The sequence below is a fragment of the Cryptomeria japonica genome, chromosome 3, assembly GCF_030272615.1.
Source record: "Cryptomeria japonica chromosome 3, Sugi_1.0, whole genome shotgun sequence".
NCBI lineage: Eukaryota > Viridiplantae > Streptophyta > Pinopsida > Cupressales > Cupressaceae > Cryptomeria > Cryptomeria japonica.
In genome coordinates this window covers 194,286,015-194,302,197 of record NC_081407.1, presented here as the reverse complement: position 1 = coordinate 194,302,197, position 16,183 = coordinate 194,286,015, and the positions used below count along the sequence as shown (strand labels likewise).

General features: G+C 34.6%; 1 protein-coding gene across 1 annotated transcript; it reads left to right on the top strand.

Moving 5' to 3' along the window:
* Positions 1-6,438: 6,438 nt before the first annotated feature.
* LOC131035061 (amino acid transporter AVT6A) lies at positions 6,439-11,192 on the top strand. The gene is made up of 5 exons (XM_057966684.2): positions 6,439-7,469; positions 9,494-9,646; positions 9,919-10,125; positions 10,231-10,696; positions 10,811-11,192. The coding sequence occupies exons 1-5, from the start codon at positions 7,049-7,051 to the stop codon at positions 10,953-10,955; spliced, it is 1,392 nt and encodes a 463-aa protein (XP_057822667.2). The 5' UTR covers positions 6,439-7,048; the 3' UTR covers positions 10,956-11,192.
* The last annotated feature ends 4,991 nt before the right edge of the window (positions 11,193-16,183 follow it).

Sequence of the window (16,183 nt, the reverse complement as noted above, 5' to 3'; positions counted from 1 at the left end):
AATCCTTGGATCAAACAATTGTATTTGCGAAAATAAGCCTGGAGGCAAAAAAATATTTTCGTTTATCTATAGATGTCGTACGAATGATGATGACCAAAAAATCCTCTGATGGAGTATTTGTGATCTTCATCATTTAATTTATCAATCCAAGACGGTATCCATGGCTGTATACAAAAAGGAATTCAAAAAACTTGCTTGACAATCTCTTCTAAAGAACACTTGCATAAATGAAAGCTAATCTAAGGCACATTTGCATGAAAGGAAAGGATAACCTAAGACACACTTGAAAAAATTGAAAAGGCTAAACTAATTCACACTTGTTGGAAATAAAATACTTGCTTGAATTCAAAATTTACTCTAAGAAATTCTAGAAAATACATTGTTGGAAATGAAACTAGTCCATCTTATTTCCTCGGGATGAAACAAGCCTTTCTAACCAACCCCTTTTCTCAAATGATTACAATAGATTTATAGAATTTATATTCCATATCTAACTAACCAATCCACTAGAATTTGGATCCAAGATCCTATTTTTGTGGGATCGTTAACAAAACTTTGAGAAAACTGACATTGTTGTCCTTCATCCTGCCAACCTGTCTCTGTCATTTATGTCCTTCAAAAGGGGTTTTATACCTTGAAGCCTACTTTTGATATCATTTTGAAATTTTGAATTTTGTTAATAAACGAGGGAGATATTGTCATTTTACGGAGACTGCGTTTTTCACAATTTTTGGGTGCCTAATTTTTAGGAAGTCATAAGTTCTCAACATGAATGGAGGAGTTACTCATAAACTCACTTGATAAAATCATATTTTATCATCATGAAGAAGATTCTACAAGCATACAATCACATTGGAGTGCTTTAGTAAGTTGAGTTATCTTTGTTGGAGAAAGATAACGTAGTGTAGTGTGCAACTACAACTTGCATGAAACATATACTTTGGCCATTGATTTACGAATGATTGATTCTCTTTGATTTTGCATGAATGTTGCAATGCATTGGGATTCTAGAGGAGTCCTAGTTACCTTCTCATAATGTCTTCAAATCCTTATCTGGAGCTGTTTGGAGTTAATGTGTGGAGCTCTCTGCTGTAAATTTTTTAAAGCTTCTTCTTGCCATGAGTTATTTAATACCTCATTCAACTGTATTTTAATATCTTTCACACTCATGGAGACATATTAGAAGCAATTTGGATCACATTTATTTACTAAAAATAAATAAAATTTTTACTTATTATTCTACCTTAAACAAACTAAAGAACTTCCAATTATTACTCAAATCCACTTCTACAACAATACACTAAGAATAAATAGATGATTTTAATGGGTTAAATATGAGACAATTTATGGTCTTCTCATCCTCTAGGATCCCCAAGGAAAAAGTGTCTAAATTTGACAATTTGAAAGGTATTCTTGGGGGTTTTTGATCCTTTTGGATGCAATGGTGAGGTCGAATTTGGCTCAAACTGCTCCAGACAATCAATTACCTTTCAGAATCGATAACTAGCTCACTTCAAACCCTCAATCAATGTGTGATAAAATATGTATTCAAAAAGATCAATTCTTTGATACATGAAGGATTTAACTTGACCAAAGATCTAATACCGTGTTGAAATGATAAAGAACCCATCATGAAGTTGCAAACTTCAAAGATCAACCAAGAAAAATATCAACCACAAGAGAATGTTGCAACATGATCTTGCATGAACAAGAGAAATGATATTGATCAAATACAAATAAAAATGTGATATGATATATTATACAAGCACATTGTATATATAGGCAAGGTGTGATGATGTAGGGACAACTAAACCTTCATACAAACATTTAACTGGCTAATGCAAAATGATAAATGCCTAAAGAAAATATTAAATAATGAGACATGACCTTATATCTTCTATAATGCCACCTAAGATAACTAACATGATCTTATGAACATTATCAAATGACAAGCTACATAAAGTAGATTAACGACAACTAACTTAAATGCAAGCTAGGTCCTAAGTAAACTTAACATGTGAATAGGTTATAACTAAGAACTAGTTAGGATATAACCACATTCACACTAACTAAAATTAATCTAAATAACAAAGATTGGAGTACCATTATGAACACCAAATATCTCAATTAGACTAGGTTCCATAGTTTTCTATCTGAACTAGGCTCTCCAAGTGGCACATGCATCTAGAACAACATCACAAAACCCCACAACCTTCTCTTGTTGGGTCTCAAATGTTCATTTATAGGAAAAGACCTGGCTCATTGATCAACCCCTTCTTTATCATTCCACTTATAGGGAAATCTATGGTCTGATGTGGGCTTTCTTTAAAAACACTATTTTAGATTACTTCTTGAATGATAAAAAATTAGAATTATTTTCATATTTCTTGCCAAAACTAGGATCACCTAATTCAAAAAGAATATTTCTTCAGCAAGAACTATAAAAGATCAAGCTTCCCCCTTTTCCCAAGTTGGATTACTTCTTTTGGTCCATAAACACTAAAGAAAATTTCTTAGTCAAATCTACCTATAGTTTGTTGTTAGACAATGCCAACCACATTTTGGCGAAGGTTGTGGAACAACCAATATCTCCCCAAAATTAACTTCTTTTGGTGGACAACCACACATAACACAATCCTCAATCAAGAAAAGCTTAAAGTGCGGATTTCAGATGCTAAATAGATGTGTTCTTTGTCAATGTGGCGAGGAAATAGTTCCACACCTTCTTCTACATTCTCCTTTTTCAAGAGATATTTGGGGACTCGTGCTACAAAAGCTTCAAATCAACTAGTCAATGAATCAAGCCTTCCCCACTTTCATTGAGAATTGGTTCTAACCTCTCCCACACCACCTCATTAAAGAATTATGGAGACAAATCCCCCCACACATGCGTTGGAGCCTATGGAAGGAAAGAAATAATCAGATCTTCATAGATACTAAAAGAATCTTAGAAGAGGTTTTCATCGCTTTCTCTAAGCTTCTACTTGATAATATTTTTGTCACCTCTTGGTCTACTCTAGATTCTCCTTCTCACACCTTAGATGCCAATATTGCTTCTTAGTAGGGCTTACCCTTGACATTCTTTAAAGTTGACAAAACTAAGAAATTAGCTTGAATGAGAGCTAAACAAATGCCTCCCCTTGTTGTTTGGTTCAAACTCAACTCTGATGGTGCAATCAAGGGTAACCCGAGCCTTGCTAGTGGAGAGGGCATCTTGCGTCCCTGTACAAGAGTTGTCGTGGAAAGATATGTTGGTGGTAATGGGATTAAATACAAATAATATGGTACACGCCATTGTCGTACTCTGAGGTATTAAAGTTTCCCTGTCTATTGGGATCAAAAACCTCATCATTGAGGGGGACTCTAAACTTATCATAGATATAGTCAAAGGAATTATTCAACTAGGATGGGATTTCAAGGACATTATTAATGATATCCCAAAACTCCTTATGGGGCTTGATGAGTTTGAGTTAGCTCACATATAGAGAGGTAATCATGGTTGTTGTTGTAATGACTAATATGAGGTCTAATCAACAAACCTTACGATGCTAGAGGAGTTTTGATTGCTTCCCAAAAAATGTTATAAACCTCCTCTCTAAGGAGTGGAAAATTCCCAACCTTTATAATGAATGTTGATTTTTATTTGGTTTGGGTGGTTTGGGTCCTTTTCTATAATCATATCTTTTTGTGATATGGTGAGGGATCGGGTTTGATTATGCATGAGTTTCACATAGTTGATATCGGGGGATGGTTTATGTATAGGAGGTCTTTTTCTATGATTTGGAAGTTGATTCCTACATGGCAATGACTCAAAATTATTCCTAAACAACTATGTGGGTCTTCCACCTGATGTGGATCCTCTTCATGTAGATTACCAACATGGTGCAAAATTGGACTCAACGTTATTATTACAAGACACTCTCTACTCGTAATAATTATATTTGTACTTGGTATATCCATGATGGGATTTGTATTGATAACTTTTACTCCCATGTTAAGGCATTGATTTCAAATGATTATTTGATAGTGACTTATGGTGTGAGGAGATCCTTCTCCTAGTGTAAGGAAAGTACCCCTACTTATGAAATCACAATTTATAATTAATTTTGATATTGTTAGGTAGTAATTTTTATTACCTTAGCATGCATCCTAAATTAATTAACATCTTTTTAAAGTTTGTTTTTCTTAATATTGTCTCTAATTTAGGGTGGTTAAGAATTTGTTAGGAATCTAGCTTCTGAGAAGAGAACACACATTTTATCCTCTCTAGTGTATGTTATGATCTGTAAAATGGGAGGAGACAGAGTGAGAATTGAACCTAGGTCTTGTGAAGAACTTTGTAATTGTGCCACTATATAGAATATTTGTAGTGAGGGTAAGGTATCTTTTTTCTTGGAATGTCTAAATGGGCATGATGGAAATGTGTCCATTCAATTTGCTAGTTCTTAAGGCAATCATTGGGTGTGAGTCAAGGGGTTCCTCTTTGAGGTAGATGAGGAAGTTATTGCTCAAGCCAAATAAGTTATAGACAATGAAAGTCTCACTCTCTTTTTCAAAGATAGTGAAAAGACGATTAAGCTTCATGGGGTTTCTGATAAGGCTTTTAATGTATTCATTCTTTGAACATGGCCACATTGCGGTTCACAACTATGATATTTGTGACAAGATGACGAAGGGACTCTCTGAACTGAAGGCCAAAATCCAAGACCTAGATGTTAATTGTAGATCAAACTATTAAATATAGATAACAATAACAAAAAATCATTATAAGGAACACAAAAGACACCAGAATACCCTAGGAAAACCTTCCTCTTGGAGGTGAAAAAACCAAGCAATTAATCTCAAATCTTATTAGACAAAATCAGTATAAGTCTTTACAAACTTGCTTCAACACTTGAAGCACTTAGAATCGGTTGTATATGAACAATAGAGTGATGAATCCAAACTAGGGCACAACAGTACAATGGACTTATCTACAATATGCTTGAATGTTGATCAAGGAAGACAAATCATGAACACCATTCACTGCCTCTGAATGGATTCATTGTCCCTAAAAGGTAGTTCGTTGACCTTAAGAGATGATTAATTTTCCTTGGAAGAGATTCACTGCTCTTTGAAGGTTCATTGTCCTTGGGAAAAACTTCGCTGACCTTAGATGATAATTCATTGTCCTTAGGAATAGTTCGTTGATCACTGCTGAAGGAGATCGCTGAATAAATGAATCTATTCACTGATTGTGTGTTGATACAATGATTTAGACTTTGTATATATATGTGTCTTAGCCTCCCAATTCACCCTGAGCTAGCTTATGAGAAGAGCAATTTAATTACAATATAATGCTTTAGGTTTGGCGCCCAATATAGGGTCAGCCCCATCAACACGTTTCAATACAAGTTATGATTATTGCATATAAATCATGACTAAGGCCAATAGGCCAATTAGTCACATACACGTGCTAGCTCGGTCCTAGAAGGGATTCGACCTAGCTATACCATCAACACTAGAAGCCAAGATAATTAACCTGTCCAATTTCATCTCTAAGGTCATGCACAAGTCCACTACCACTCTTTGCCTACTACAAAATAAGGAACTCAAGAAGCGCGAAGATGATAGAGGAAATCACAAGGAGTTGTTTAAATTTCCCATTGAGACTAGGGCCAAATTTTTTGGCTAGCTTTTTTCTTTTATATTTTGTTGTTTTTATAATATTTACTATAGACTCTGTTTAACTATTGATAATGATACTTTAATGTGTTTTTAAAGTGTTGTAAGTGGTTCGTGGACCTATTTTATCACCTTGTGGGCTTTTTATTTTTTAGGGTCAATACCCTTGTTTTGGTGCTTAATTTTATCAAAAACATCTATTACAAAATTTGAAAATACTTTACACAAAACAACAACTATTAAAAAGATTATTGTCCAAAATGTAAGCTAAGGGAAACAAATGCCCAAAGATAAATAAACCCAAAGAATTCCACATATAACTAAATATGGTCACCTTTTGAACACGAGATTCCATGGAAAACAATAAGAATCCATCTATTGACTCACATCTAATCATACCCACATATTTTTCAGCTTATGTAATCTTAGTATAATAAAAAATTATTTTTTAATGACATTAGATTTCCACAATCTATAGGTAATTCTGCATTAAACAATTTTTGTTTTGTTTTGAATAGACCTTTATTTATATCGGCAACATCTATTAAGATATCAAGATACACATTTGATCATTATTAATTAATTGAAAATAAAAGATATATTATATTTTAATTTTTAATTTTTAATTAAATAAAAATTAGAGTTAAAAAGTGCATTCTGGTATCTCAATAGACAGTTCGATATATGTACGAGGTAAATAGGCATGTAGACGCAGTCGTAAGAAGAAACAAATCATAATATCCTCGACTGTACGGGTCCATAATACAAGGGCCCCTCATCTTTGGCTGGATATACCGACTTTTTGGAAAAGTTCCAAAGCAAATAGAGTAGGTAAGTAGGTACCGACTGTTTGGGAAATTGCATTTTGCAAAGCGCTTTCGATCGGTGTACTGTTTTGGGAACGAAAATTTTCAATTTTCAAAGAATGAATACCTAGGTACATTAAAAGCAGTTAACGTGTAATTGGGAATGGTTGATTAGTAACTCGACCTCCAAATTTGATACATTTCACACGTCATGTCAGACTACCAGGGTGGAATAAGAACAGTACCAGAAAGACGGCTTTCTTAGCCATTAATCCCTTCCTCTTTCTATATAAGTTCGTGAAAGGGCCTTCCGATTTCTATGTAATCAAGCTGTTGTTTCACAAAGTTGCCAGGTCAGAAGCTACTCTGAAGTATAGTTCATCAATAAGGAATTGAGAATACCCAAATCAATTCTTTCCCTCATCAAAAGCCACTTTGAAGATCAATCCTTCAGTTAAGAATTGAAATAGCCCATATAAATTCTTTACCTGAGAAGAAGCCACTCTCCTGAAAATTGAGAATACCCACAATAGTTCCTTACCTTAATCTGTTCAATTATATTGTGTGGCTGTGAAAAAATGACTATTGGTATCCCTTCGCCCCAGAAAGGAAAGGAGAGGAAGGGTTTGAAAACAGAGAGGAGTCCCCTGCTGCCCAAGAAGAGCCAAGATGTGGAGGGGGTGCATGATGGATTCAATGGCGCATCATTCTCTGGGGCAGTGTTTAATCTGTCAACCACTGTGGTGGGGGCAGGGATAATGGCGCTCCCTGCCACTCTCAAGGTATTGGGGTTGGTGTTGGGGATATGCCTCATCGTGCTTGTGGGCTTGTTGACCGATGCATCCATCGACTTTCTGCTAAGGTTCAGCAAGGCTAGTAGGGCGGCTTCTTATGGTGGTATCATGGGAGACACCTTTGGGAGAACGGGGAGGATGCTGTTGCAGATGTGTATTACTGTTAACAACTTTGGGATTCTTATCGTTTACATTATCATTATAGGTATGCCTCATATTGTTTTCTTTTGTTTTAAAGGTTCTGTAGTTGCTTGGAATATAGAATCAATAAACCATAGTTTGAGAGTTTCCAGAGGTCTGTGGTTAACTCTCCTGTTTCAATTATGAGTGAGCCGTGAGTAGTTTGAGGGTGAGACTTGGCCGCTCATAAAACAAAGCAAAGAATGCACAGAAAATGTGGTTTATTTAGTTTTACTGATCAAAAACCCAATTTTGAGTAGCCCATTTTTTAGCAGAGGTTTTTCGCCGAACGGTTGTGGTTTCCATCTTGTCATGTCCAAGAGTTTCATTAACATGGACGAACCCAATTCGATTTTCGAATACCTATTACGGACTTGTCTTTTCATGTCCAAAAATTCATTAGTCGAATACCCTCTTGTGTTGCTAGTTTTAAAAGCTTTATAGTGATGAATGAACACGATTCCATTATCAAAAATATCCACCCCAGTCATGCCATGTCCAAGAGTTTCTTAGCTCTGGATTAAACCAATTCTATGCTCAAATACCTACTTCATTCCTGCCATTTTCAAGAGTCTTACGGAGGAACCCAGTTAGATCACCCACGTCAGTCTCGACATGTCCATGATTTTCTTAGCCATAGAAGAATCAATTCCATTTCAGAATAATCACTTTAGTCTTCCATGTCCAAAAGATTTTTGGTTATGGATTAGAACCCAATACCATGCTCGAATACCTCAGTTTTGCTTCGATATCCAATTTTATTCTTGAATCCATTTGAGTCTTTCCATGTCCAAGCGTTTATTACTTACGGGTGAAACCATTTCCATTTTCTAATTCACCTCCTTCTGCAAATTTGGTTTTTGTTGCCACTCGGATAATAGAACCAGAGCAACAGTAGCAAGCTCCAAGCCCCTTTGTCAATGTTGATGTTTCTAGATCAGTGGATAAAGAGATTCTTTCGTTTCAAAATTGAATGCAGGCTGACTGGTCTTCTGTTGCTCTGTATTTTAAATTTTGGATGAAATTAGTCATGTCTTTTGAGTTCTCAATCAAATTTCTTTGCCATGTAATTTCTACTCTCTACATGCTATAATACATCTTATTTTTAAAAGTTATTGAAAAAATTATACCGTGCTTGGTCCTTTAGGTATTTCATTTGCCTTTTTCTTTGGACATTGTATGTTTCTAGGGTTCTTTTAGAAATGTATCGAAGATGAGGTGATTTGACAAATGCTCTGGATTTTTTTCAACAACTTCCTTATGATTTGAAGGCTAGTTTTGTGTCTTTTTAAGCTGGCTTTACACGGGAATCAAATGCTGCCACGTTTATTATGTCCTCGTAGAGCTTTTGTGGTGGATTCAGCTGTTGGGAGGATGGTGCAGGTGACAGAGAAACTATATGTAACCATTTGAATAACCGCCCTGCTAAGTGAATTTGTGTTTGATTGCCAATAAAGTTTTAGAACCAAGGCAATTTATATTCCTATCTGCTTGGCTTGTCATACCTTCACAATATTCTTATGTTAATAGAGCTACAAATCACATATATTGGCGTTGTGGTATCTAATAAATGTTCTTCTTGGAGACTTAAGTTGGGGCATCTCCCGTAGAAAGCTTTCAAGATAAGGTGAACTGATCTGACAAATCTTGAATATGTAATTCATGTCTGTTGTACTCTTTTTTACAGCTATAGTTCACAACAGTTTTGAGAATGAAGAAAATCCTTTGTCCATTAGATGACTGTATTTCTTCGACAGAACCTTTTAAGTACTGCCTTCAATTCCACCATTAACAACTGCACTGTCATTTACTCATATTTTGAATAGTATACAAGTTCTTGATGTTGCAATTTTATCTTCTTCCTTGACTGTTTGTTGGATGAAATTAGTCATGGGCTATGCTCAAGATGGTACGTTTCATGAGGTTTTCTTCAATGGCTGATGATCTGGAAACATATTTTTTGGTTCATAAGTACAGACTGGTGTTGTGATATTTTTTTTAGCACTAGAAGTTTCAGCAGCTCATGGAAGATGTATTGATCATGGGCAGGTGATGTGATTTCTGGAACATCATCAAATGGTGTGCACCACGCTGGTCTATTTGAAGAATGGTTTGGAGTTCATTGGTGGAGTGGTCGTACAGCTGTGATACTTCTAACTATGGTTTTTATTTTGTGCCCGCTGGTGTCTATGAAGAGAGTTGGTGAGTGTTTCAACAATTAGATTAGCTCGTAGATATCATCTTGGTTTATTGATCATTATCTTACATGATGTACTTTTACATTGCCCACTGCTATCATCATAGGTTCTATCTGGTGGTATGGAGACATCTAGATTTATTAATATTTTATAATAAGGCACATTATGTGCATTTTTGAAGGTGCTTTAAGGAGGTGTATGCTAGTTCATTATGTTGCAATATATTTTATTTAGGGATTTGTGATGACTTTGATAATCGTTTTGAATGTATGACAGATTCTTTAAAGTTCACTTCTGCATTGGCAGTAGCATTGGCTGTTGTGTTTGTTGTGATCACTGCTGGTATTGCAATTGTGAAATTGTTCTTTATTGGTGGCATCCACATGCCAAGATTATTACCAGATGTTACTGATAATGCTTCATTCTTGAAGCTTTTCACAGTGGTCCCAGTCATTGTGACTGCTTATGTCTGCCATTACAATGGTATGTAATATTTTCAAGTGTTTGCAATATCCTGGACTTTATCCTTAGCTTAACTGAAATTCTATATTTACAAGTGTAGTGACTGGCTATGTCTTTGTGGTGCAGTTCATCCAATAAACAATGAACTTGATGAGCCTTCAGATATGCAAGCCATTGTTCACACATCATTGGCATTGTGTACAGTTGTATACATAACCACAAGTTTTTTTGGATATCTTCTTTTTGGAGGTCAGACTATGGATGATGTACTAGCCAATTTCGATGTTGATTTGGGAGTTCCATACAGTACAGTATTGAGTAACATTGTTCGGATAAGCTATATTTTACATCTGATGCTGGTCTTTCCACTCATTTTCTTTCCGTTGCGCCTTAATCTTGACGGACTTTTATTTCCAAGTGGACAGTCCCTCATTCTGGATAACAAGAGATTCATCTTGATTACGACTGGATTAATGGGGTTTGTTTTCTTGGGGGCAGCATTCATTCCTAACATCTGGATCGCATTTCAGTTCACAGGGTCAACAACAGCAGTCATTCTTGGCTTCATCTTCCCAGCTGCCATTGTTCTCAGGTAAATAACTCTCCTAGTCTTATCTATTATTCTTCTGAATTTTGGGTATTTCACTTGGAACCTATTACCAACAATTGGCATGTAGTTCCTAATTTTCAACATTTTCACTTGCAGAGACACTTTTGGGATTTCAACAAAAAAGGAAAGGTACCTTGCATTCTTTATGATAATACTGGCAGTAGTTTCAAGTTCGATTGCTATATCAGGCGATATTTATGCTATGGTCAATAAAAGTGACGGAGGTTCTCCACGGTCTTAAGATTGCTAATTTCTACCGTTTTGAAATGTATTAGAGAGAAAAGCTGATCTAGGGAATGTCTTTTACAAAGGGAATATCATTGTAGACCATCTGTGTTCCATCATGGTTCTCATTTCTCAACAATATTATTGTATTACATTCCATCTGTATATATTGAAAAGTTCACAGTTGGTCCTGGTACCAATGTTTCCCAAATCTTCTTTGAATGCAATGGTAACTAACTTTTTTTAGAGTAAACTTGCTTCTGCTCAAGTACTCTCGTTGGGGATTCATTTGTTAATTATTTGTTCCCAACATCATGGCATGGATTGATTTCTTTCTTGTTCTAGTTCCAACTTGGGATGTATACTAATGCTTTTGGATCATATCTGAGAGTTCAAGTCTTAGATGCTTGGCTGATTTTTGAAACTTATACTTACTAAGAAGCTTGGAGAAATCATGTAGAATAAAAACAATCAAAATGTAAAATGACAAGAACAAATCATTGCAACAGTAATAAAAGAAAAAATTCACAATGATTGAGAGAAGTGTTAAATCAAAATGCTTGGCTGATTTTTAAGCCTAGACTTGCTATCAAACTGGACAAGGCAGGCAGAATAAAACGTATGTAAACGACAAAAAAAGGCAAACGCGATGAAAACAGCAATGAAAAAAGTGTTTTTAATGGAACTAATGATTCAAAATGAATGTATCATTTCCATCAAGGACAGTTGGACTGACTTAAGTTGTACTACAAATTTTTTTTCTTTTGTATTATTGATTATTAGCTTCCATTTCATTTAATGGGTAAAATATGTATTTATATAACGTAAGGAAGTGAATTTCAAATCTCTCTTCATTTGCAAAAATATATCAGAAGGCTATTTAAGTGAGGAAATACTGTATGAGGTATGGATCAGCTGTCACACACATCAAAAAAAGACTTTTGGCTGAGTTAGTGGAAATTTATGGGAGCCATGGTTGAAAGGAGAGAGAAAAAAAATCACAAGTCTACTCAGAAACGAGGAATGTGAACGAAATTTCATCTATTAACACCCTGAACAAACTTTGCTTAAAGACCCAGCGGTTTTTAAGGAAGCAGCCGGCCATTTTTCTGAGAATTTGTTGGGCAGCAAGGAGGCTTCAGCTCTTTTTGATCATTAACAGTCTTCTTTCGAACATTCCACCTCTAGTTTCCAAAGAGCAAAATCAGAATTTGCTAGCACCTTTCACATATGAAGGAATTAAATTGGAATTTTGGAAGGACTCATGGAATGACCTCAAGCCTTTGGTAGATACTACTTATCTCTGGGGAAGCAAGGTCTCAGATTACACTGTCCCATAACTTTGAGGGAATGGCTTTATATGAGTGGAAAAGTCTAGATAATGTTCCCATCCGAGAGGTGTGGAGGCAACCACTTTCCAAGAATTGGTTATGAAGACCAATTAGGGGAATCGATAAGAAAAAGATAAGGTAAGGTTGTGTTATCTGTCTATTAATCATCGGGTGTTAATTAGTTTTTTTTTTTTCCTGTTTTTTTCCAGTTTTAGCAGTTTCTATGCAATTCCAGTTGTTCTATCCATAGTTGAAAAACCCCTACTCCAAAGATTCTTTTGGCTCTTTGCAATTTATTGAACATTTTATGTATATAAATGTTTAAAAATATTACTTAAAAACACACATTATTAAATTTGTTGAACATATTACTAATTCCATCATATATAAATAAAAAATCAGAATTTAATACATATCATTGACCAAAACACAAGTTTAACTATAAATGAGTTATAATGTCACTTCCACTAATCATGTCATATGTAGAAGTTGCCTCATCTAAAGAGAGTTTTGGCAAGTTGTGCAATAATATTGTATAAGTCGACACTCGAGAGTTATATCTTAATTCCTTATCACCCCTCATTGTAATCAAGATTTTTATTTGAAAGATTCTAATAACTAATGGGGATTTTTATTTGAAAGATTCCAATATCTTAACAGGGTCGAGGGCCAGCCAAGTCCAAATTAAGGCCTTTGAAACCTTTACCACCAACGAAAATCACATTTTTTTAAGAGTCAATAGAGTTTTTGGAGAGTTTAACTATGGTTTTATCATTGCCTTCTTATATTTGTAAATGTATTCTTTTGTTTTGTAATAAAATAATACAATGCACAGTTTTGTTTTGCCATTTCTATTCCGTTAGAAATCTTGGTGTGATAGTGGTATAGCGCACATGTTTAAAGCTTCTGAAGATGTTGGAGTCATCCACAAAAGCATTCGAATAGACATTATTCAGGAAGCAATGCAGAAAAATGCAGAAATTGATTCAAGTGAAATCAATTTAAACTTGTCATAAAGATTTTTTTTTTTCGCTGTTTAACTATAAATTTAAGCAAGACAAACTGAGCAATAATTTTCATCTACAAATTTTGCAAATGGTTTACGTTTTTTTAATTCACAATATAATCTATTGTATCAATGATTGGGAAAATTGTAACTTGAAAAGATGCTTGGGTAGAATGGCATAGAAAAATAGAAAATACTCATTTTCAATTATCTATGGTGTAATAATTGTGATGGAAATGCTCAACTTACAACACAAAGTGTTGTTAAAGAGAAAGAAATATGTCAATATAAAAATTCAAAAGCCTTGGTCTTGATAAAAGCTTTTGTCAATGTAGATGTGTTTGGACACATACAATGGTACAAATTTGCTTCAAAAGCCCTTCATAAATTGAGAGATCTATATGTTTCTTATTCTGAATTGGAGTTTATTTAGTTACAATCAAGTTATTTAATCTTGAGTTGAAGAATGGAGATTTAATGAGTTTGGCTTTTGAAATTAGAGCTATAAAACAAGATGATGATGATGATGATGTTGGTAGGAAACTTGATATCTATCTCCTAGCCTTCATAAAGGCACTTCTTCCAATACATTCCACTTATTCAGAGTCTCTTCAAGCAAGTAACTAGTAGCTTTTGGAAGAAAAATTACAATGGTGAAAATGTTAGTCTTGCTCACCAAAAAGACAAACCTCCAAATAAGAGTTCATATAGAGGTGGTCATAGTGATAGAGGAAAAGGTAGAGATCAATGGAAAAATAGAGGAAGAGGAGGTGCACGTGGCAAAAGCCATTCCCAATATGACAATAAAAATGATAGGCAACATTTGTATTGTAAAAGATGTGGTCGAAAAAGTGGTCATGAAGCACATGAATGCGTTCTCATGGGATAAGATAGAAAATTCTTGTAAACAAAAAGATGAAACAAAAAACATTATGATGATAAAACTTTAGGAGTAGACCAATTTTCTTTTGGAAGTGATAATGATCAATATGTGCTTTCTATTTCAGATTTTTCTTATTACAATTCATTTAATTCTTCATGGTATGATGCTTGGGTCTTAAATACTAGAGCCACACAACATATGACATTTTGGCTTGATTATTTTGAAGAATGTCATGGAGTCCTTTATGGAACAATCTTTTTGGCAGATAAATCAAGCCTCAAGCCTGTTGGAAAAGGAAACATTTGACTAAAATTGTTTGGTCTTCTAGATTTTATGCTTAATGATCTATTGTATCTTCCTTAATTTGAAGTAATTTGTTGTCACTAGTATTGATTTGGCAACAAGGCCACTCTATTTTGTTAGAAGATAGGCAAGATGTTGTTAGAAAAAATTTAATAATCAAGTTCCATTTACTGGTTTTGAAGATGGCAAATTATTAGAACTCCATGGCACTTCAACCCTTTTTATGAGTTTTGCATACCTTACTAAAGAAAGTAATTTATCTCCTAGTCTATTATGACATGCAAGATTTGGGCATATCAATTATGACAATATTCATGTCATGCAAAAGAATGGTGTTGCATGTTTTCTCCTTTTGCCTTACACAATTGAAAAATGTGATGTGTGTATTCTTGCAAAACATGGACTCTTTCCCTTGCTCCACTTGGCAAGTACACATGAAATTGCAACTCATTCCTTCTAATTTATGCGAACCTTTACCAGTGACATATGTTGGAGGATGTAAGTATTTCAAGTTGTTCATTGACGATTATAGCTACATGACTTGGATATATTTCTTGTAGAAAAAATCAGCAGCTTTTGAAACTTTCAAAAAGTTTTGCAATGTGATTGAAAATCAAGCAGAATCTCAAATTGGTACCCTTCAAACAAACAATGGTGGAGAATTTATTTCTCTAGTTTTTTAGGATTATCTTTGTCAAAATGGAATTCAACATCATCTCACTATTCTAGGTACTCCTGAACAAAACAATGTTGTTGAAAAAATGAATAGAACTATTATGAATATGGTTAAAGCAATGTCAGATTTTAAAGGCATCAAGTTATATTTTTGGATAGAAGCAATAAGATCAGCAATTTATCTTTGCAATAGATCCCTTTCATTTGATCTTCACCAAACCACTCCATATGAAGCTTGGTTTGGTTATCCTCCATCTGTTTGACATCTTCGGGTTTTTGGCTCTACTTGTAAATTGATTCCAAAGGAAAAAAAAGAAAAGTAAGTTACATCATTGAAGTTATAAGTGCATTTTTCTTGGCTATTTTGAATTTTCAAAAGCCATAGGTTGTACGATGAAGTTAACAAGAAATTTTTTATCACACATGATGCATTGTTTTGTGAATCTTCCAAAAATGATGCAAATGTTGACTACTAGTTAAAACAACTTGATAACTTTGCCAAAATTTCTCCTTGGATAAAAAATCCTTGTGAGATTTTTCACTTTGGTGAGGAGCCAACTCATTTAGAATCACCTTTGATAGATTCATATGTAGCATCTATATTCCAGGTTCTCCCAACTCAAGATGCTCTGTATCTAGATTGGCAAGAAGAAATGCCATGCCCTTTTATAATGATTTCCCCTCTTTTGATGACCTTGAAATGTTAAAATAATAAGAAACTAATGAATCTTCTAGTCAAGAAATGTAATCACCTTTATTTCAACCACAATCTTCCCATAAGTAGACCAAATAAGTCCAACAAACTTTGAAAGATTTAAGACCTGATGAAATAGGTAAAATGGGCACAAGAAGTTCTTGCAAAGCAAGGCAATAGGTTCAATCCAATATTGAAGGCAACTTCGAGTCTATTAATAAACAATATCATAATGGACTTAGAACCAACTTCCTATAAAGAAGCTAAGGATATTGTTGTATGGAGGAAAGCTATGCAAATTGAATATGATGCTCTTTTGAAAAATGACACATGGGAGTTGGTTGATCTTCCA

Coding starts and splice junctions, on each gene's coding strand:
- LOC131035061 (XM_057966684.2), top strand. CDS start 7,049: ATGACTATTGGTATCCCTTCGCCCCAGAAAGGAAAGGAGAGGAAGGGT. Junction 7,470..9,493: donor CGTTTACATTATCATTATAG/GTATGCCTCATA, acceptor GATCATGGGCAG/GTGATGTGATTTCTGGAACA. Junction 10,697..10,810: donor CCAGCTGCCATTGTTCTCAG/GTAAATAACTCT, acceptor TTTCACTTGCAG/AGACACTTTTGGGATTTCAA.